Source organism: Leiobunum rupestre, chromosome 7 (genome assembly GCF_980474605.1).
Source record: "Leiobunum rupestre chromosome 7, qqLeiRupe1.1.hap1, whole genome shotgun sequence".
Taxonomy (NCBI): Eukaryota; Metazoa; Arthropoda; class Arachnida; order Opiliones; family Sclerosomatidae; genus Leiobunum; species Leiobunum rupestre.
Genome location: NC_143390.1, coordinates 5,351,221 through 5,375,785, shown reverse-complemented (window position 1 = coordinate 5,375,785; position 24,565 = coordinate 5,351,221). Strand labels below are relative to the sequence as shown.

The window sequence follows — 24,565 nt, the reverse complement described above, 5'->3', positions numbered from 1 at the left end:
TTAGGTTTAATGTTTCAAACCGTATGGCATCTCGAATATTTCATTCAGTTTTAGATGTTTTTTATGCGCGTCTTGAGCATCTCGTTATTTGGCCTGCTAGAGACGAGTTGTATAAAACTATGCCACGATCATTTTTAAATGTTTTTGGTCAAAGGGTAGCAATTATAATAGACTGCTTTGAAGTCTTTACTGAGAAACCATCAAATTTATTAGCTAGAGGGCAACTGTGGTCACAATATAAGCACCACCATACATTGAAATTTTTAATTGGGGTAACACCTCTATGCTCAGTTTCGTTTCTATCAAAAGCATGGGGAGGGAGGGTATCAGACAAACATTTGACTGAGAATTGTGGGTTATTGAAAAACCTTCTACCGGGGGATTTAATACTTGCAGATAGGGTTTAATATATCAAATTCCGTAGGATTTCACTGTGCAGAAGTTAAATTACCCGCATTTAAAAAGGGAAAAAAGCAGCTGTCGCCCTTTGAAATTGAAGACACGCGCAAAATAGCCAGCCTACGTATTCATGTTGAGCGTGTTATAGGTTGCGTGCGACAAAAATACACAATACTTGAAGGCCCGCTACCTATTGAAATGTTAATAAATGTTGACTCTGGTGAAGAAGCGCCAATAGACAAAATTGCTAAAGTTTGTTGTGCCCTTTTCAATACATGCCCACCTATTATAACGGAATAATGTATACAATACTGTTTAATAAAATCATTTATTTCAATATAGGAACATATTTTTAATATCACAAAATAAAAAAGAACTTCAACGACATTTTTTACATATCCATTTACCTTTAGGAATCTTTTTTAACTTAACACATTTGGTATGATACCAACCGATGGCACAATCTTCCTTTTCACAATATATCATTTGTTCATCATAGCTCCTTTCTCCTTTGCAAGTACACCAAATTTGTTCATCTTCTGTACATTGAACTACTTCGGTGTTCTTCTCTTTTGAGTTTGTTTGAACCTCCTTGACTTGGTTCTTATCTTTTGTAAAATATTTGCCTACAAGTTCAGGTAAAATTGCATTTTGGAAGAATAAAGTGGCCTTTTCTAAATTATTTTTCCAAAACTCAACATCAGGTACTATGTGTTCTATGAAAATATCACCTTTTTCAGCCCACACAACAAAATCACAAAACGCTTTATCACAAATATGAATTTGGGCTTGACATTGATAAAAATACTTGTGTTTCTTATCCATTATCAATTTCCATCTTTTAAAAAACAATTTTTTTTTACGCTAAATCTTCAACTGTACCTCCTTTCACACAAAAAGGAGATTTGACTTCCACACATCCTTTGCCGCAGAAATCACAGGTGACTAAGGCATCGTGAGAAGCCCCTAGGTGTGGATACTTTGGATTTATAATTAGTCCCACTTCTGTAACTTTTATATTGACATGTTCAGATTTTAACTGGTTTTCATAAGCTCGTATCGCATCTTTCTCGTGTTTACAACCCCACTCCGTTGCTTCATTGTTAAATTTACCAGTACCTGGGTAACAGATCGCTTTTATTAAACTGGGACTTGATATTGCAGATCGAGTAAAACAAACATCTTTAAATCTTGAGGCAGTTATTCTCCCAGCCCTAACTTCGAACCAGTACTTAGATTTTGCCTGCTCTCTCGTGTTACTTTCAATTTTAAAAGCTTCTTCGAGAAATTGTTATATTTATTTTTTTTTGGTGACTTCTAATAATGAATCGTATGAAAGTTCAAGATATTGATCAGAGTACAGGGCTTTTAATGAATTTGATGGTAATGGTTTTGGCACGAAATAATTTGAATACTGAGGGATTGCTGCTAAAAACACCTGCTTCATTTTCTGAGAAAGTGCATTAAATTGTTCGTACATCTGTTCTTTTTCAATTTTTGTTGGGACAGGAATGTCACGTTTCTTTTTATTTTCAACTTTGGATTTTTGATCCGCTGCACACTTTCTTTTTCCTGATGTGAAATCGATACGAGCAATTTCGGCATATATAACTTCTTTATCAGCTGGCGCTGGCCACTGGGCCAGCAGTTCTGTACATGAACGAGGCTCTTCTCTTTGCCTTACAGCATATTCAATAAAGAATAAGAGGGCACCAACATGGGAACATACTTCCCCAAACCAGCCACACATGTGCAATGGGCTGCCAAAATTTCTCCGTAGTTACTTGAAATAACCCAAGGTTGAGTTGCCTTTTCATTAAAACTTTGTGAATGCATTACCTTGAAAAATTGGATAATCAATAAGTAAAAATTCTATAAACTAGGAAAATTAAATTGCTTACTTTGCCTATAAAAAGGAAGTTGTCAATGTATTGTTTTGCTACAATTTCTCTGACAAAACCACAAACGTAGAAATTGTAAGCTTCTAAACTTTTATAAGCTCGCAGTTGATCTAATGTGTAGGCACTTTTACTTAATATTAAATACGTTAATAAATCTAAATATGTGACAGGGGGCCACAGTCTGATGTCTGTTAAGCTTTCATTAGCCCTAATTAAATAAGGATCATTTCCTTCTATCAAGCTGATTTTATCAGAATACCGTTTTCCGGCATCGACATCCGTCACGCACAGTGTTTTAAAGTAATCACTCATTATTAAATATTAAAAAAGAAGTATAAAAAAGGTTTAAAACCCAAAAAACTATGACTAGTATAATTTCAGTAACATATCTTCCTGCATGCTTGCCCTCCAACGATTTAAAAAGTCGTCTGCTACATTGGTTGTATAGGAAACGTAGGCGGGGCTTAAGTTCAGTGTCAGAGCTCTATAGAGAAACTAAGCCTAAATATTAAAAATTTCAAAAGGAGTTGCATAGCAATTGAAAGCCGAATAGGGGGACATCTCCCCCTATTAAAAAAAAGCTGGTGGATTAAACAAGTTGCCCACTTATTTACCATCACAATACAAGTTAATATGCTCCATGTTAATAGCTAGTTTTAACCTTGTATTTGTCTCAAATGACATGTTAATACTATGTACATACTATCTTCATAACCAGGTTCCAGTAGTGGAGATTAGTATATACGCAATGTTAAGTTAAAAAGAACCACCTATGGACTGCATTGTAAAGGATTAAAAAATTTGCGAATAACTATATTAGTCCATTATGAAACTCGGTCTACCGTTGGAATTTCTGGCTATTTTATTTAATTTAATTTAGTTTTTCACTCTAAGATCTATTTGGTCCGAGTTTAGAGTCTTTTTGTTCGCTCGAAGACCTATATCGGTACGAGCTATTAGTAAGTTTTTAAATTTCTTCAAATTTGTTTAGGGTTTAGCTTTATTATCCCTTTTCATAATGGACTAATCTACTTATTCGCTAATTTTATAATCCATAATAATTATGAGACAAGTAAATCTTATCAGTAACAACAGGAAATTATATTTCTATGCATCTAGAGAAATATAAGGGACTTAAAAATATTTGAAAAGAGTATCACATTTCAGTTTAAAATTAATTCGAAAATAAAAGTAGGGAAAAGTTGGTTTAAAGGGCCACATAATTATTTGAATTTTACGAATGGCGCTACAGAATCACGTCACTAAGAAATGAAGGAGCGACATGATTTTTCAAACTATCTTGCGGACCTTTAAGTGACCCAAATTTGTTCTCTTATTTAAGTTCTTCACAAACTTTTTCTAGTTATATAAATTCACGTACTTAATGATGACTAGGGCCTAAAGTAGTGCCTTAGGTTCGCCTAGCTGATTATTATTATTACTAAACAATATCGGTTTTAAACTCTCGCCTGTTTTTCTGCATCATCCAAATCATCCCATTCTTCCTCAGACATATCAAGTGTAAAAAAAGTTTCCTGGTAACACATTAATTAATAGAAAAATGTTAAGTGCACGTACATCAACTCTCTCCATTTGGGTTTGAAAAGGATGTAGCAGTTCAAAAAATATTAACCCAAGGGAAAATATATCAACTTTATGACAATAGGATTGTCCAGCCAACTAAAAAGTTTTTAAAATATTATTAATATTGACAAAAATAAAGAAATCAAAATACGTGTTACAAATGGTTCAGCAATCAAGTACCTGTTCTGGACTCATGTAAAGCTGGGTTCCAACTTGGTTTGTGTGACGGGAAGATATACCAGAGTCATTATTTTTATCTGGTGTGTGGACTTCACTCTCAGTCATTGCTGTTACCAGACCAAAATCACCAATTTTTATCGTTCCATCCACAGAAAAAAATATATTGGAAGGCTATATTGAAAAATTGAATTGTGAACAATAATAGTCGTAAACATTATCAAATCAACTTCAGTGGGGAAGTGGCTGAAATTGAGTGTAAACCTAATTTGAAATAAGGCGGAAAAAAATTAACAAAAAATTTCGGATTAACATTTAACTGACTTTAAATTACACTGAATATTTAAGGAAGATAAAATATAAATTTTGTGAGTATTTACTTGTTTCAGAAATGCTGGACCAAAAAAAATAGGGGGAGATTTCACTGGTTTAGCCTACTTCCTGAAAAAACTAGGGCAGCCTAAAGATAAGCTAGAGAAAAACCAAAATCTGTTTCTTACTCAACAATGACAGCTTATGATGGGGCTGGGAATTAAGAATTGTTTGGTGGTATTTTACAGCTGCTTTTTGGGGGAGCCTTTTTATTTTGTACACATTATTATTATATTTGTTATTATTTTTAATAAAAATGAGTGTCGAGAAGGGTACTAAAAGATTAACCAAATCACGCACTTTGACCAGAGGTCCATTGTGCAACTCCTGACCTTTAGACTTAAAAAGTCCGCCCTTACCATTCACTAACTATTGTAAGTGCTATAGCATTTGAATTTATAAGCTTCATAAGCATTTTTGAGGGCGTTGAACAAATAATTTCACAGCATATAAAAATGTTCTAAATAAACGCAACTGATACTTCATGGTAAAATATTTTTAATGGTTAAAAATTATTATAACATATCGCAATACTATAATAATTATTAACTAATATAAATAATTTACCATGAAGTATTTGCATTGATTTAGAACATAACATTACATTTTTACAATACATATTTTAACCATAGTCAAGAATTTTAATTTAAACCATAATTTCACAGCATTTAAAAATAAAACCTTGAATTTTTTATTGGTTTTAGGAAATAGGGTTTTTTCCTGCACAGTACTGATGAGCCCCAAATAGGGTGAAACCAGTCTACTGTTGTTTTATTTTTAATTTTAGTCAGAGTTCTTAGTCTTTATTTTATTATTTGAGACCTATGGGTTCAATTATGTTGCATAATTTAGTAACACTAATGCTAAAAAATAAATTAATGCCAGTATAGTCATTAAATTAAAAAATATACTTATTTTTTACCACTCTTTTTGCTGTTGGAGAACCTCTCATCTGACCTAGCCAATCCCCCTATCTCACATGGCTATTTTCTTTACATAGCTAAGGCTATGGTTATAGAGGGCGCCTCCTTGACGCCACCATTCGGCCTTGAAATACCTCTTAATTCTTCTAGGGCTTAGCGTTTTTGCCGCCTTTTTATGGACTTTTCAGATTTCTTTTATCATTCTTTGAATTCCAGTTAATCAGTGGTTCGTATTAACTCAAAGAGAACGGGGCAGCTACAGTATATTGACCTCGTAAACACTAATATTTGGTGTTACATTTGAATAAGGGATGATCACAAACTTTGCATGCCATTTTCTTATCGATTATCTCATTAATTGGGTCACATTCAAATAGATAATGACCTTAATTTATCCCTCAATTTGTTGATTAATTAATTATCTTGTAAACTAAGCTGTTTCATTCGAATGTAAGAGTGGCCTATTGCTTCACATAGAGTAAACAGCCAGTGATGTTTCCGCATTGATAATTAGAAGTTGATTAATTAATTAATCCAACACAATAGTTATGCTGTTCTTGTTTTTTCACTTTTACATTGCAAGTGCTTTGATAGCATAAAAGTTTTACGATTTCAGGATTATGACCTTAGAAACAAGATAAACCCTTGATATTAAAAACTAATAATACCTTTAAATCTCTATGCATCAGGTTGCAATCATGAACGTACTGCACAGCACTAACGATTTGGTCAAATATATCTAGTACTTCTTCTCTTTCTCGCACAGTATTTACCACAAGCCAATCTTTAAGAGTTTCTTTGCGGCAAAGTTGCATCTAAATTTATTTAAAAAAATTCATTAAAATGTCAGAGTTCATTCAATTTTCCTGCAAACTTATTTAGAATATAAACATTCACCTGTTTTGTACCATTTATATATTCACCAAGTCTACTTATCAATGATAAAAGTAGAACTAACCTGGATATAAAGGTACAGTTTAACTGGAGGAACATCATCAGCAGCTTTAGATTTCAGTGATAGAACATTAGGTCTTTTTAGTTTAACCATTTGCGAATTGATGTTGTTTTGGATTTCAATTAAATTATTGTCTAAAGATAAGAATTCTTCATCTGTAGAGTCACATCCTGAATCTTCATTTTTAGTATTGGTAACTGACAAACTTTGACTAAATCTGTTGCTGTAGGAAGTATTATATTTTGCTGCAAATGGAATAATCATGTTGCTATCTGTTGAACTAATATTACTAGTTGAATCTCCAGAACCATCTAAACAAATAGTAAAATTATAAGTATGACAGAAAATTCAAATGTGTGCAATATGCTTTTGAGTCAAAGTTACCTGCGTATTTCAAATTCAGATGAATGCTGGTTTCAGTAGTATTATTATGAAATACTACATCAAGAGTATCGTTAATGCTTTTATCATGATGAAAACTAAAAGAACCACTCTCATCCACATTCTGAGAAAATCCCTTGGTATTGTTGGTGCTGCCCACAGTAAAATTTTCAGATATTTTTAATGGGTTATAGACATCTTTTGGAAATTTTTCTTTTATGGCAATTGGGGATGAGGATTGATTCTGAGCAGTGCTGGCTATTGAAGGTGTCTGAATGTTTGTGCTCATGGCTTGGCTGCTGCAAAAGAAAAACATTTGAACATTTAAGTTTTAACATACAATAGTATAAGCAATGTTTGCTACCTTAGAGCAACAATAAACAAGACGCTTATCGCAACTTTTGAAAGAAATGTATAATTTCATTACATTGACTCATTACTTAATTTTTAATAGTGTATTTAAATTATTGGGCTACTGGGTCATTCCACGCAGAATCGGTCAACGAGTTTACCATGGATCAACGGATTTTGATAAAAATTGGCAGAAATGATACTATGCCCATAAAAACAATGCATATAAAGTGATTTCTCAAAATATTTCACGGTTCATTTTTTATTTCGAATTTTCTTACACCCCAGAAAAATCGCACTCTTGAAAGCTCATTTTGGTACAACCCGGAAAAATGTCTAGTAAATAGCTTATTGTCTTTACCAATTCAACCAAATTTGCCTCTAATACTAAATATAGGGTGACAAAAACGTTAAGCTATTCAAAGTTCGTGTTAAGATTTTACGTCTTGAGTTATAGACCCATACTTTGGGAAAAACGTCTGTCAGGGGGTACTACTCTCAAGCTTATATCAAAAATCGACTAACTTGAAAAAAATTATAATTTACATTGAAAAGTAGCCCCTAACCACACCTTTCAAACGATGTATTTAACTATTTCCGTATTTGATTCTTTAGTGTCAAAAATTAATTTAAAAAAAACTAAATTTCAGTATTTAAACAAAAACTTTTATTTTGTACGGTAACAAGCATCGTTTACCCAAAATTCATTTTGAATAATTCTTGTACGTACTTAAGGCAATCTTTATCAAGTTTAAAAAACCTTTTTGAAGTGCTAGAAGCTGTTGGCTCAGGTACTACGCACACAATGTCTTTAAGGGGAACATGGCATTCATCAGTTTTTTTAGGCCAAGTAAGCGTATTTGAATAAGGGTCCCTGACCATAAAGTTTAATAGAAAATCGTTTTCCTCTTTAAAAGTTGCTTGCACCAAGGCTACGTACCATTCCTGGCCGTACACAGCAACAAAGTACTGACCAACAGATATCAGTATACGAAATTTCGGAATCTTGTTCCTCGTTTCTCGCGAGTCCTACTATAACGCGAACTAGTTAAAATGTGTATTTGCAGGGTAAAGTACTATAATTATGAAACAAATGTAATAGCCGAATTAGTTTCTGCCACAAAAATGCCACCTTTTCCAAAATATTTCTATTTAAATTTATTTTCTGCCACAAAAAATACCACAGTTTCCAAAAAAATGCCACCTTTTCCAAAATATTGCTATTTAAATTTATTTTCTGCCACAAAAAATACCACAGTTTCCAAAAAAATACCACATTTTCCAAAATATTGCTATTTAAATTTAGTTTTGCCACAAAAAATACCACCTTTTCCAAAATATTTCTATTTAAATTTATTTTCTGCCACAAAAAATACCACAGTTTCCAAAAAAATGCCACCTTTTCCAAAATATTGCTATTTAAATTTATTTTCTGCCACAAAAAATACCACAGTTTCCAAAAAAAATACCACATTTTCCAAAATATTGCTATTTAAATTTAGTTTTGCCACAAAAAATACCACAGTTTCCAAAAAAATGCCACCTTTTCCAAAATATTGTTATTTAAATTTAGTTTTGCCACAAAACCTCAACCTTTTCCAAATATAACTATTTTCAGTTTCCAACGGGAAAACAAGATTTCGCGTTATAGTAAGACTCGCGACAATAAAAGAAAAAACAAAATTATACTAAATTTTGGCCAAATATTAAAATGTTTTTATTCAACTTCCGGCGAAACTAGATTTTTTTTAAAATATTTTATTTGAATTATTCAGACCAAAATCATAGGAAAAACGTTATAATTGGAGCAGAACCAGTTAACTATAATTCTACCTAAAAATGGAAATACTGAAGTCAGATTAGCACCCCCACCAAAATAAATGTACGACGTAGAAACCCAGTTAGAAACAGAATTAAAAATTAATTAATATTCCTAGTCCGCTGGGGTAAAATTACCATCTATCTAACTCAAATTAGATTATAATTCATATAACAAATTTTAGGGGTAATCTACAATGGAGTCGGAGTTTTCAAAAGACCAACCACACACGTGGTTTTGTCCAAGACTTGAAAGCAAAAAACATTAGCTGAAAACTATTCGTGAGTTCTGAACCGTTCAACCAGTCCCCATGCGCACTATTCGGCAAAAAAAAATTCTAGAACTACCCAAATGCAAACTATTCGCAGACAAGAACCTCTTGTTGAACCGTTCGGAACCGTTCTAAATGGTGTCTGCACATCGGGCTGCGTACGTCAAATCGTACGAATCACAACTATTCGTACAAAAGTTCTGAACTATCCAGAACTTTTGCGTGACGTCACAGCCTAGTCCTAAGCCGTTCTCTTCACGGTTCAGAACTCACGAATAGTTTTCACCTAATGTGTATTGATCTGCTCAACAATTTTTTGTATACCATGTTTAAGTAGAGATATGGTACACGTACATTTCAAAATAGGAAATAATTTAAGTTTAAACAATTAGAAAGCCGATTTATTGCGCTAAAATGTTTCTTTTAGTATAGTCTTAAAATAGTTGGTCTCATCGCGTATCCCACTGTAGGTTAAATTTAGCTTTTTCTTAATTTCATAACCAAAACGAAGTGTATATTTTTATTATAAAATCAAGAATGTATTTATTTATACTCAGGGAGAATGAATATGTCGAGATTATTTTTAGCGTTTCTCCAATTCCACCCATTGGGCCCCCGGTATGCTCCTCCACTTTAATAAAATCTAATAATACTGCAATCTCATTGGTTCTTGAAAATTACGTTTTTCGACGAGATAACCGCTGCTACGAGGACGCAAAAAATAAGACCGTCTCCTTTTCCCCTCCCCCCCCTTAGCGTGACGGGGTTAGGGCCTCAACGTGTCCGTTGATAGTCTCGACATATTCATTCTCCCTGAGTATAAATAAATACATTCTTGATAAAATCTTGTAACATTTATATGAGGATATTGAATTATTATCTATTACCAGACACATGACGTAGAAACCGGAAATTAAAAAAAGCGTACAGTAAGCTCAACGCTCAGCGCTGAGTCCGCTGAGTCCCGCTGAACGTAGCCTAGGAAGCGCGTTTTTCAAGACAATGAAACTAATGCTTTCACAAGGTTGTGCAATACCAAGGAAACACGTTGGTAGTGTAGGGCTGCCAAATCTAGAAAAAGTGTATTTTTCATTATATTTTTCAGATCTGTAATGCCATAAAATTGTAAACTTTTGAGTACTATGAGGCGTATTCCACAATTTTATTAACCTTTTTTGGTTAATTTTGGTAGTATATTTTAATGGTTGTCCATTTTTATGGCAATGGGTTTTGGTTCATTTTCCATAAATCTATGGACTGGCAACCTCCATTATTTGAAAATCCCGCCGTTTTTTCTTAACTTACCGATTTGCTGTATTATATATTTGAGATAAAAATTTGGTTTTACCATGAAAATTTAAAACAGAATAAAAAGGTGTCCAAGTTATAAAGATGGAAATATTTCAAGAGCCACGCGTTATCGTATGATTTCAAAGTTAAAAGCCCAAATGGGTACAAAGCTTAATCTGCCTAAAACAAAGAAAGCGCCTGGTAATAACATTACTGATTTTATTTTTAGCATAATTTTACTAAGACTTTTTCCCATAACTATAGTATTAACTGAAGCTGAAGAACATGCTCTAAGAGAGCCTATGGAGCAGGTGTACCACAAAAGAGATAATGAGAATGAAAGACATGTTATTGAGGTGCCGATAGCTAATGAGATGCAAGAGCAAGGTGGAGTCGAGTCACCGAGCGACAGTGAAGGAGGAGAGTCACCGAGCGACAGTGAAGGAGGAGAGTCACCGAGCGACAGTGAAGGAGGAGAGTCACCGAGCGACAGTGAAGGAGGCGAGTCACCGAGCGACAGTGAAGGAGGCGAGTCACCGAGCGACAGTGAAGGAGGCGAGTCACCGAGCGACAGTGAAGGAGGCGAGTCACCGAGCGACAGTGAAGGAGGCGAGTCACCGAGTGACAGTGAAGGAGGCGAGTCACCGAGCGACAGTGAAGGAGGCGAGTCACCGAGCGACAGTGAAGGAGGCGAGTCACCGAGTGACAGTGAAGGAGGCGAGTCACCGAGCGACAGTGATGAAGAATCCGATGATGAACCCACTGATATTTTTTTAAATAATGAGGCTGGACCAATATACAATGGCGCTTTATTAACGCTAGTTGAAAGTGTATTGGCCATTTTTCTCTTTGCCTCAAGGCATTCATTAACTAACGAAGCAATAGGAGACCTTCTATTGTTAATTAAAATGCATTGCCCAAACCCAAATATATGCATAAAATCCCTCTATCATTTCAAAAAGTACTTTGAACATTATAATCCTTCAATGAAGCACCATAAGTTCTGTGCCAAATGTTTACATGAGTCAGTTAATAACCAAAAAAATTGTGAAAATTGTGCTGAAGATTTGAGTATTGATAATAATGTTTGCCACCAAATGGACCTATCAATAAAACACCAACTGAGGGCAATGATGAAAAGACCTAATTTCTATAATTTGCTGCAGACACGATTCGATGAGGTTGAAACTGGAAACATAAATAGCATATTCAATGGATCTTTGTATAAAAAATATTATGACAACAATGGATTCCTTTCAAATCCAAATAGTATTTCATTTACTTGGAATACGGATGGTGTGCAGTTATTCAACTCATCAAAAAAAAGCATGTGGCCATTATATCTTTCCGTAAATGAGCTTCTTTATAAGGAGAGAATTCAACAAAAAAATGTTATTGTGGCAGCAGTTTGGATTGGTATGACGCAACCCGTTATAAATTGTTTTTTTACTCCATTGAACCTAGCTATCAAGAAGCTTTCTCAAGGTTTTCAAGTAACTTCGCCAGATCGAAATGAACCCTTTATTATTCGCAGTATGGTGCTTTGTGGCACTTGTGATGCACCGACGAAAGCTAAAGCATTAAACATAGTTCAATTTAATGGAGTCCATGGCTGCTGTACATGCACCCAAAGAGGTGAAACGTTTTTTATTACAGAAACATCTCATGTCCACGTATACCCATTCCAACATCCCATAAATGAACGTACCCATGATGAAACTATAGTTCTAGGGATCGAAGCAAACACTTTGGGAAGGCCTCTCTTAGGTGTTAAAGGCCCCACAATTTTAAGTAAAATAGTTCCTGATATCATTAAATGCACATCAGTAGACGCTATGCATGCTGTATTTTTAGGAGTAATGAGGAAACTTCTTTCTCTCTTGTTAGACAGCCAGTTCTCAGAGTTTCCATACTCACTAAATAACATTAGGGCATTAATTGATCAAAGACTACTTTCTATTCATCCACCGTCATTTGTTGAACGTCTCCCACGTTCAACCCTAGATTTAGCTTATTGGAAAGCTTCGGAATACAAGTTCTTTTTATTGTATTATTCTGTACCAATATTGCACGACATATGGCCACAAGTGTTTTTCCAACATCATTTACTTTTGGTCTACGCAATGTTTATTCTATGGAAGTTTGGTGCAACAATCGATGAATTACAAACAGCCAAATCACTGTTAATAGAATATGTTTCAAGCTTTGAGCAACTGTATAGTAGAAGAAATATGTCATCCAACATTCATGGGTTACTACATTTGGCTGACACATATTCTACCTTGGGTCCAATTATTGAAACTTCATGTTTCCAATTTGAAAATTTAAATGGGAAACTTACAAAAATGTTTCATGGAACACAATCGATTCACAAACAGATTGCATCATCGGTATCTGCTTTTGTAAGCATCCCAATTTGGTATGAAAAATTAACAGTGGGCTCAAATGCTCAAACCTTTTGAAAAAAAATGATGGAAAAGGGGAAGAAACATAAATTGTGTGATCAAATTGCTGAAAATGTGACAGTTGTCGGTCTTGCTAAAAGGGTTGAAAACCTACCATTTTATGTACAACAATCATTACTTGCACATATGGATATTATCAACACTTGTTATGTTTTCAAGCGACTTAAAATTAAAAATATTGTTTTTGAAAGTGAACAATATACAAGATGTAAAAAACGAAACACAATGTATATCAAGTGTTGTTTGCAAAATGAAAATATATATGGAAAAATCAAATATTTTGTTAAGCACATTCCTAGATGTACATGCCCAGCAAATTGCACATGCGTAATTACGTATTATGCCATTATTCAAATTTTTAAAATGTCGACTCCATTTCAAAGTGGCCCACTTAGGGAAAGGTATTTTATCCGTCACATAAGAAAAATTGATAGGGAATTGCGAATCCATGCATTCAATATTGCTAACAACTGTTTTTTGCCTTGTTTTTTTGTTACTCCTGAAAGAGAAGGAACAATGTTTTTAGTTGAGACTGCTAATTTAGTAGAAGCAAACTGATAATTTTAATAACTGAAAAAGTAGTAAATTATCTTCAATTTAATTAATTGTCATTCATTATTTTGTAATCAATTGCCATTGCTTATTTCTATCTTAATCAATTAACCATTATTTTGTAATACAGCTAGACGAGCTAGACATGTATGATAATTTTCCCAGAAATAAAGATTGAAACTAATAAAGCATGTATCTTAATTATTAATAAAATAAGGTAGATCTCTCTACACTGATTACGCCAAATACCTTAACAACATCTCGACCAGGTAGAAACTCTGTTATCACCTTATAATTGAGTAATAGATTGTGTTTTGCACCTTTGGCTGTATTAGAGTTTAATAAGAAGAAACATGGGGGTGACCTGGTACTTTTGGTTTGAAAATCTCCAGGTGTAAACTACTTTAGCCACTTAAAAACCACATTATAACCATGTTATAATCAACAAGAAAAACATGGGGGTTACCTCGTACTTTTGGTTTGAAAATCTCCAGGTGTAAACTACTTTAGCCAGTTTATAACCACATTATTACCAGGTTAAAACCAGGTAGATTATGACCATAAATCTTAAGTCAGCTTTATACCAGGCTAGTACCAATTTATAAAACGTTAAAAATAACAGGCTAGGTTGTACCAGGTTTATACCAAAATGAGCTGTAAGAGTGCAATTTTTCTGGGGTGTAAGAAAATTCGAAATAAAAAATGTTTTGAGAAATCACTTTATATTCATGGTTTTTATGGGCAAAGTATCATTTCGGCCATTTTTTATCAAAATCCGTTGATCCATGGTAAACTCGTTAACCGATTCTGCGTGGAATGACCCTATTATTGTTATTATTCGATTAGTTTTAAATTACTGTAGTTATTTCTCTCAATTTAAAACAAACCTAGGTTTGATCAATTGTCATCCAAATAAATGATTACATAGCACTTAAAAAATGGTTAGTTTTAATTGTAATTTGTCGCGTACTTTGAAACGTTTATTATTATTATTATTATTATTATTAGTGAAAGGGGTTAAGGGCTAAGGACCCATTCGCGCACTTCGACCAGAGGTCCATTGTGCAAGTTGCAACCCTGAACCTTAAGACTTAAAAAGCCCGATATCCGACACAAAACGGAGAATCCTTTTGGCCGGTATATTGTAGAAATCAGAAGTTTCCAGTTGATGCATACCAAGATGCTCGAATCTTTGGGCCGCGTAGTAATCGCACCTACAAAGCACATGAGAGGCGGTTTCCTCCTCAACATGACAAGCCCTACAGATTGGATCATTGCTGATTCCAATCAGGTAAAGGTGTCTGTTAAGGAGACAATGACCTGTAAGTAGGCCAACGACCAGCCTGATACTAAATTTGGAGAGCGAGAGCAGCTCCTTAGCTCTCTGCCTAGAGGGGCCAGAGATAAACTCTTTAGCCTGCCTTTGGCCATCCATCTCAAGCCAAAGCTTGAGTTGACGGTCCGTCATGGAGTTAGAGATAAGGCCGCGAACTATGCCAGAGGGGATAGGAACGGCAGGTTCGGGACCAAAGAACCCAGCCTCTGCCCCCTTCTTGGCCAGGACATCAGCCTTCTCATAACCATAGTACCCCCGATGGCCAGGAACCCAATAGAGCTGAACTTTATTGTTGGAACCAAGCTCCGAGAGGAAATTCAAACAGCTGAACACCAGTTTTGAAGAAACCTGAAACTGGTTGAGAGCCTTGAGGGCTGCCTGACTATCCGAATAAATTTGGATAACCTTGCCATGAAGCTTCTTTTTGAGACAAAAGTCAACACAGAAGCAAATAGCGGCAATTTCCGCTAGCATAAACACCAAGGCTTTCAAAGAAGCCGAGATTGCTAGTAAGACAATACATACCCGAACCAGATCCAGAGCGTTTAACAATTTAACTTTAAAAAAATATATATATTTCTAGAAATATAAATTTTTCTTACAGGCGACATGAGTAGATGAGTTGTTATGATAATAGTTCAAAATGAACTATTCTAATAGTTCATTGAATTGTTTTTCAAAAAGCCATGGTATTCAAAAGCCGTTTTTACTCGTGAGGCCAAATGATATTACATCTAACATTTTAATAGTTATGGATATTTTAATAGTTATGGATATTTTAAGGCAATAAAATAAATAGCAAAATTTTAAGTCAATTTTGTCAATTAATATAAATAGTGTACTAAATTTGTAATTTGTCAAATGATCAAACTGACTTTTCATCCCACTGCAAATCGTGATGTTCTTGCCATCCAGGTGGTGGACTCTCTTGCCACGCATTGAAATATCGAACAATTCCAGGATTATCAAGTTTGGCAAGGGCTTTGACTTCTCTCATAACTTTCTCTTGAGCACGCAAACTGTCTGGTAGTAATATTCTCTTCACTGCATAATGACAATCATCTATCTTGTTTCTAGCTTCAAACACAACACCAAATCCTCCTTTGCCTAATCTTTGAATCGGTTCAAAATCTACAATATATCTGTGAGAAATAATAGTTCATTATAAATAGGTTTCAAAATAGAGATAAAATTAGGTAATATGTGGGGAAAAATCTTATGAATAAAATACTGTTTATACATTTAAAGCATACGATAAAATATTTTTAGATATTTCACACATCTTTTTACTATTGAAAAATACAAATAAATCATAATTGGTTAAAAGGTGTTGGTTTGCAAACTTAAGGCTTCAGTTATAAATTAAAAAAATAGGGGTTTAATGTTTAATAATTATGATACAATTAAAAAATACATGCTTAATTACTAAAATGGCTGATAAAAGTTGGAATAGTTACTAATAGCAATAGAAAAAAATACTGATGGTGATTAAACGGAGCAAAATATTTTATAACACCAATTTCCTTCCATAAGTGACCAAAATAGTGACAAATATATGAAAACAAATAATTTGCTTTCATATTTAAATTAGAGAAATCGAACACCACTCTTAAAATTGAGTGTGTGAGAAGCAGTAGTTTTTTATAATTGAAGCTAATAAAGGAATAGGCCTTTGTGTATGGAAAATATTTCATTTTGGACGGCTTCTGAACAGCAATCAAAAATAGAAGTTAATGACGTGACATTAAAATTGGAAATTTTTTATTGTTGTTTGTTCATTAGAGGTATGAGGGAATATGGGCATGTTTCTGAATGGTAAAAAATAATACGATGCATAAAATTTGATCACTGATATTGACAAGGAGAAAAAATCATGTAAAAATAAGTTGTTAAGCTTTTACCTGGATTGGTATTCGCATAAAACTTCAGTTTGCATTTTCTCTGATGAAGTGATGTTCTTTTCTGAAGCTTCAGGTGATGATGAAGCTGTTTGTGGAGCACTACCAGAGACGCCATAATAAATTCCAGAACCACTTTTCTCCTCCGTAAGCTTCTTTTTTATCTTTTTAACAGCTCTCCTTGTATACAAGACATGGAAAAGAATTGATGTTGCTAAGCTAATTCCGCATACCTCTTTCCTAATTGTGAAAGGGAGAGATAAAATTAAATTAAACATCAGAAATAAAAAAAGTACTTTCTCAGAACACATTCTAATTTTACTAAGTATGTTTCTACAAAAAAAGGGCAGGGGAAAATCATACTAATATGGTTTTAATAAAACCATTTCAAGAATGTATTGAAGTTATTAAGAAAATTGGACTACAGGATTCTGATTCCCTTTGTAGCTTAAATTCGTCTACTTTCCCATCCAAGTTTGCTATATGGTATGACCTTGAATGCGCCTTAAATGCAGACGAACTTTCTCCACAAAAGCTGCGAGGATGGTACCAGGGGTTAATGCTATGCTGAAATATTCTTAGTAACTAATTCAATACATTCTTGACCATTTCAATAGTTGGTAGGTAAATCCATATACAATGCGATTTCAACATATCCTATATTGTTATGAGGAGTAATATCTACACTAAGTCATATAAGTAGGTTGATGCTTTCGCATTTGAAGAAGTCATGACCGTTGAAAATTTCCACGACCCTACGATGGTAGGTTTCCATTTTGTCTAGATGGATACTTCACTTGAAAGATATACAGTTCTGATAACACTTAAGTTAACCCGGCCACCTGAATTAATGACTTCCAAAGTCGCTTGATGACTTAGGCCTAAGGTGGTGCCAAGGGTATTAGCCTAGCTGATTTTTATTATTGTTATTAATTATTAATGCATTTAAGTGATGTTCACTTCTACTCTAAACCAGGAAGAACCAAAAGAATACTAAGTTTTCAACCTATTAGTGAAAATCAACTTCCATTACATTCCAATCAACAATGCTACCCGCCTGGATAAGAACCCTCCCAAACATTGTTCAGTCCATTGCTGGAATTATAATATCTTTCTAACAAAGCTTTGAATAGAATTGAGCTAAAAGTGTCCCTGTATACAAGAAGGGATATGACAAGCTATAGACAAATTTGTTTTATAACGTTTTTACAACTGACAGAATAACTATCACCTGTGCAACGGTATATTTTATACATGAGGAAATGTTCATCTTTATTGAATGTAGTCCAGTTTGAAAGAATTGTAATCAACGTGTATTTCACTTACTGAAAATGAGAGTAAACCGACTAGACTACATAAAAGTACTATTTGAAAAAGGTATAATAATAAAACCCTTTTATTGGATAACATAACTAATGTTTGAGATGATGAACCACAGGTTTATTGATAAAAATGAAAGTAATATTGTAAAATCAAACAGTAGATAAATAAAAGAAATACATACCACCAATACCAGAGAGAGATAATGGGTTTCATGAAGTTATCAAACATTTCATCATTTTCCTCAATGGTTTCTGATTCTTTATTGCAAGTATAATTCTCAATGGAATTTCCAAGGTTTTCAGAGCCGTAGAGATAGTAGCCACTGTCTGTAAATAGAAATGCACATGTTTATTTCTTAGGTAAGCAGTTGGAAATTTAAAAATATGCTGTTCTTTTCTTGGTAGAAATGGTGTTTAACTTAAAAATATTTCACCAGTTTCTGTTAAAATTAACAGATGTACTGTTCAGCTTATGGGAAGTGAATCTTTAGTTAAAAGCAAGTTAAAAGTAAAAGCAATTAAGCCTTATTGTTGGAACCACAAAACCATTCCTAAATCAGTTACTTATACACATACAGAATACATATTTTTGGTAATCCCCCATAAAGCTCCTTGAAACACTATTTACTTTTAATTGCCATATACATCCTGTATTTTCAATCGATTTACCATAACAAAAAATTAACTAATAATGCTTGATTTATATCAAAACATATCACTTATCCTCTAGAGGATATGTAAGAAACAAAGCACAAAATACTTGTAGTAATTAGCTTAATTTTGGGTCATTCCACGAAGGATGGTCACAGGTTGTCATCCCTAACCCCTCAGATTTCTTTTAAAATACGTTCTTGGGGTTCTTATTAGTGATAAAGCCGATTGCCAAAATATTTTTAGCATCCGATGAATAGTTATTGAGATATTAGACATTGAAAAATTGCTACAAATGGCCTTGACCACTGAAATAGGCAAGTAAATATCTTGATGAAAAATTATCCGATTTTAATGAAACAAACCTTGATTAAAAGACATTTTCCTGCGCATTGCATAAATAAGTTTAAAAATTTTGTACATTTGGCCAATGACCTCTTTAATGTAGATCAAAATCTTTGACCTTTGCACTTAACCTAGGTTCTTTTTATTTTAAATACTTATTTTTAATTCCCTGGATGTATTTCAGTAGAAAATGCTAAAATCCCAATAAAATATTTTGATTTCTTGAGAAATATAATAATTTATATTACCCCATTAAAATCCCGCAATTTATGAATTTATCACTACATGGCTCTATGGAAACTGAAAAGGTTAATGTACTCCACAGCGTGCTTTAAAAAAATACCATATGGATAGTCCAGAATGTCATCATCTTGCTTTAACACCAAAGCAGTTGTCGATTGGTCCACATTAACCGGTGTGTGTCCTATCATTGATGTACTTTCTTTTCCATGGTTAATATAGGGTGTTCTACTCGAACCTAGAAAATAAAACAAAAGATAAAGAACAGGTTAGGTTAGGGATTCTACAGTTGTAACTCAGGGTAGCAAACTATTAACTTAATTTATTTAATTTGTACTCTACTTAACTGACATATTGGGGCCTGATCACTGTTGCCTATAAAAACAACTACTAGAATGGTCTTAATAAATACAACACATACCAGTAACAATATAAGGTTTCCATTCTATAGTTGGCAGTTCAATTTCTGAAGTAGTATGAACATAGTGAAGAGCATTTCTTATTTTAAATTTAATTTCTTTAGACTGCTGGATATACAACTGATGATGATGACGACCTAAAGAAAAAATTGATGTGCATAAATAATTTGCACCAAAGTTAATTGCAAGAGTTTCAGTCTATAATAATCAGTGTTCTAAATACCAGTGGCCAATAATGGTAAATAACTTTATTTTAGTAAATAAAAGGTATTGTGATAAATAATGTAGACAGGTACATTTAACGCATAAGTAATTTTTTGCCCATTTAGCGATTTCAATTATTTCTTTTTTGGAAAATGTCGACTACTGTTATCAATTCAGCCTGGCAAGGCATAAAAGTAACTAATTATCTGCAAAAATCTTGTTGGGGAAAAATTTGACCCCTAACTGACTGTTCTTCTTCAAGAATTACATAGATGTCTCCCTGATCAAGGAAGGATGATTTTCACTTTGAGTCACTGATAAATGTTGATTTCATTAGTTACCATTTTACCACCTGCTAAATTAAATAACACATTGTAGTGAGAGCGCATGATTACAAAATATACCCGAATTGTTCGAAATTGGTATACAGCTCTGAAAATTGATATACACGTGCCTTGAACTATACTCTCAACTACCTAAATTTTATTTTTCAAAAAAACCGACTGGAAAAACTATTATAAGCAAAACACGCCCTTGTTGCCGAGGACGCGCGCATCGTAGTTTAGTTGTTTTTAAAATGAAAAGATCTAAGTTGCACCGCATCTCCGCTACTTTAGGAATAAAAATGGTAGTAGTACTATGACACGTATCACCATAAAACATTTCATAACTTTTCCACCTTTACCACCCGAGATACACGCGATTTACCATTTTTCCCTATGGAGAATAATTAAAAATGGTAAAAAACGTCAAGTAAAAAAAAATACCTCGATGTGGTTCCATATCAGGTTTTAAGTAACACTGTGACACGTATTACCATAAAAAATTCATAACTTTACCACCTTTACCACGCAAGATACAGGCGATTTACCATTTTTTATTCCTAAAGTTGCGGAGATTCGGTGCAACTTAGAACGTTTTATTTTAAAAAACACTTATAAAATAAGATGCGCGCGACCTCGGCAACAAAGGCGTTTTTTGCTTATCAAAGTTTTTCCAGTCGGTTTTTTTGAAAAATAAAATTTAGGTAGTCAAGAGTATAGTTCAAGGCACGTGTATATTAATTTTCAGAGCTGTATACCAATTTCGAACAAATTTAACACCATTCGCTCTCACTATTGAAATTTAAAGAAAATCTTACCTAAGTAAAGAATAGGTTTTCCATCAACTGGTCTCACAACTGTATTTTGTTCAAATAAATTAATCGAATTTAATTTATTATCCTTCAAATGCCACGCATGTACAATTGGAGAGTCGAACTTTAAAAAAGGGGAAATTATCAGTTATTTTTAAAGAAAAGATACAAAAAACCGCAGTTTTCCAATAGCTTAATTATTATACTATTTGAGAATATTACAATAGACATTTATTTAGTTCCAATAATAGCTGCTTAAATTTTCTAATATGATAAATTGACTAAAGAACGAATGAAGCAATTCCCCCCCCCCCCCCGCCCTCAATGTTCCAAGTTAAGATCAAAAAAGGGAAGAGTTGGAAAAGTTAAAATTAAAACTCCCCTATTTTAGGAATAGGGAGCAAACTTTCATAAGTGCACACAATTTCAGAAAAATTACAGATAGTGTTTTACTATGGGAAAATTATTAACTCAAACTGGGACGAAAAGTTGGCACTTTACGCACTTTTCCATATTAAAGGCTTCCCAATTTTACACTATAATCAACACTACAATACAATTTAAACTATTTTATAGAGTTCCAATGCATTTGAGACCTATAGTGTAACACTTTTCACTCCTCCTTGGCATTAGGCGCAGCAAGTGAATATCAACACACCAACGCATGTCTGACTTTTTTTAATAAATTTTTTGCGATATGTTTCTGTCAAAATTATTTTTCAGAAATGAAAATTAGCGGAGATATTAATTTTTGAAAATTTACTAATATTAACGTTTACTAGCGTTACTTTTACGTTTGTGGTATAGTAGGATACACAAAACTATCCGTTTTGTTCAATATTGGGCGGGGTCCAAGTATTTTAGATAGATCGGGCAACCCTGAGAAAGCAGACGTCAAAATTTTTGGCTCCTCCATCTCTACGTTAAGCCTAGGTTTAACCTAGGTTTTTGAAAGTCTTTATGAATTGCTTAGAAAATGGGTGTCAGTTTGGTAGGAAAGATGAAAAACAATCCAAACAAATTATGGTAACTTGTGACCTCTGTCGGATTTATTTCCACCTGGACTGTATAAAATTGACCACTACTCAAGCTAAAAGGTTTTACGCATGTATACACAGTAGGGAGATGCTGAAATGCCTTAAGAACTCTCAGGCAAGTGACTCTTGTAATCTTCAGAACCAGAATGAATTAAAGGACAAAATTAATCAGGAGTTAAAGGCTATTAAGAAGGAAATGAAGCTTCTAATAATATGATTGATGATAATACAAAAATTTCACGGAGCTTGCAGACAGTTTCTCTAACTCGCAAACAGAAAAAAAATGGTTTGGGCCTAATCTCGGTTTTGACTGAACAAGTTTAAGAAAATGTGAAGAGTATCGCACAAATAGAGGGAAAAGTGAGGGAAAATCAAAAGAGAATTAATAAGCTAGATATGGAATTGAATAACGATGAAGCACGTACATGTACAGCTTCTGATTATGATGAAGGTACCCCAAAGGAAATTTCTGATGCAGTATCGGGTAATCAACCGGAAATGGTAGTACAGGATGAGCAAACACAATTGGAAATAAATACTCAAGGGTGGAAAACAGTAAATAAAAAGAAAACAGTTCCGAGGAAATTGTTGTATTCCGCTACTGAAAATATCCATGAAAATACGACTCTAGCTGATAAGGATAACTCTGAACAAGATGGTACGAAATCGTTTAAAGTCAAAGCTGTCGATCCTGATGAATCCTACTTCATTGGTAATTGTGATTCTGGTACAGACCCGGACACTGTCTATAACTACTTATGCGAACAGGAAATTAAAATAACAGGCATGCGTGTTTCTTAAAAACATAGCTCTGATAAAGTTCGGTGTTTCGTAATAAATTCAGTGAGTGACACCAAAACTTTACTAGCTCCAAAGTTATGGCCGATAGGTGTATCCTGCGTCAAATTGGGTAAACAAACTGTGAAGAACCCTAAAATCTGGGGTACAAAAGAAGAAAGAATACACGGCTTTACTAGTGCCTCTCCTTATGTTGAATTTAAAATATTAAACTGTGTAAGTGGCACTACTGTTGATGAGATAAATGAGCATCTAGAGAGCCTAAACTTGGACTATTGTAAATTGAATATGTTAAGGGAAGACAGATGGACAGCAACATTTCAACTTGAATGCAATAGATCCCAAGATAAGATAATAAGACTAAGAGCAAATTGGCCTAGTGGTATTAAGATTTTTAGAACTTTGACAGTCTCAACCTCAGCCTAGGAAGACTTCACGTTGACCCTTAGTGTATGATTCTAGTGACTTTTCGCCTAGAAATGATCATTATTCCCTATCAATACCACGTAATCAACTGAAACGGTATAAAGGTCTGCGAATCGCACATCTCAACATCTGTAGTCTCAAAAGGCAATTTTGTATAGAGAATTTAACTAATTTAATAAAAGAAAATGATATAAGTATTATGGCTATTACAGAAACTTGGCTTTCAGACTTAGTCCCTGATGACGTTATCGAGATTCCTGGTTATAACATTCTAAGACGTGACCGTACTCTACGTCGGGGAGGAGGTGTTTGTATTTATTATAAGAACACTTTATTGATTCAAACAGTAGATTTTAATTTTGATATTATAAATTCTTCTGACATAGAAATTTTATTTTGTAAATTAATGAGAAAAACTCGAAGCCTGTATTTATTGGAGTCTGTTACTGCCCCCTTCCACTAATTTTAAAGATATGATGATTACGTTAAAGAACACTATCAGACTAGTCGATCAATCCTCTGAATGCATTTTATTGGGAGATTTTAATTGACATGTGTTACAAACTCCCTTGTCCCTCAAAACTAAATTATTATTGTCCACGCTGATAAACCTTAAACAAATTATCACTAATCCAACGGGTGTTACCTTGACTACTGTCACTCTAATTGACCATATTTATGTATCCTCTCCGGATAGAATTATACATCAAGGTGTTATCCCTACTGGGATCTCGGACCATGACGTTATAGTTTGTGTGAGAAAAAAACTTTGCCCTCGTATTGGAAAAGTAATTGCTGAAGTTCGTGATTATCTTAAGTTTGACTCCGATGCTTTTGTGAAAGAACTTGCGTTACAACTTAGCAGTATTAATGTTTTAAGTATTGATGATGCTGTTCGGAATTTACATTTAGTCATTTCTACTTGTCTTAATAAGTATTTGCCGCCAATTTCTCGACGTAAATCTGTATACTCCGCCGTGGCTTAATAATAACGTAAAGCACTTAATCCATTTGCGTGACATTGCAAAGAGAAGATCTCATAGAGACCATAATTGGCTTAAGAATTATAAGAGATTACGTAATCTTACTACAAATTTAATTCGTGATACAAAAATTAACTATTTTAAAAATGAACTCAAAGGTGTTGGTAGGAACTCTGGCGCTATTTGGAAAAAACTAAAGCCACATTTACAAAAGGGTACTAATAATTTGGTTGCTCTATTATGACTAATCATCCTTCTGATATGGCTAATATGTTGAACGATCAATTTTTAAATAATCAAACTAAAGCTCTAGTGGACCTTCCCCTACCTC

At 33.8% G+C, this 24,565-nt stretch overlaps 1 protein-coding gene across 1 annotated transcript in view; it reads right to left on the bottom strand.

Annotated features, from left to right (window-relative positions):
* LOC149933963 (eukaryotic translation initiation factor 2-alpha kinase 3-like) overlaps nt 1-24,565 on the bottom strand; it is a 69,331-nt gene that overhangs the window by 18,397 nt on the left and 26,369 nt on the right. Inside the window, exons 6-16 of the mRNA XM_090153010.1 lie at nt 20,997-21,114; nt 19,654-19,788; nt 19,336-19,470; nt 18,179-18,323; nt 16,678-16,914; nt 15,652-15,918; nt 6,696-6,991; nt 6,315-6,622; nt 6,025-6,171; nt 4,065-4,235; nt 3,879-3,980 (exon numbers count right to left, since the gene is read on the bottom strand). Of these exons, the coding sequence (XP_090009136.1) occupies nt 3,879-3,980; nt 4,065-4,235; nt 6,025-6,171; nt 6,315-6,622; nt 6,696-6,991; nt 15,652-15,918; nt 16,678-16,914; nt 18,179-18,323; nt 19,336-19,470; nt 19,654-19,788; nt 20,997-21,114 (2,061 nt within the window). The remainder of the gene's footprint in view (nt 1-3,878; nt 3,981-4,064; nt 4,236-6,024; nt 6,172-6,314; nt 6,623-6,695; nt 6,992-15,651; nt 15,919-16,677; nt 16,915-18,178; nt 18,324-19,335; nt 19,471-19,653; nt 19,789-20,996; nt 21,115-24,565) is intronic.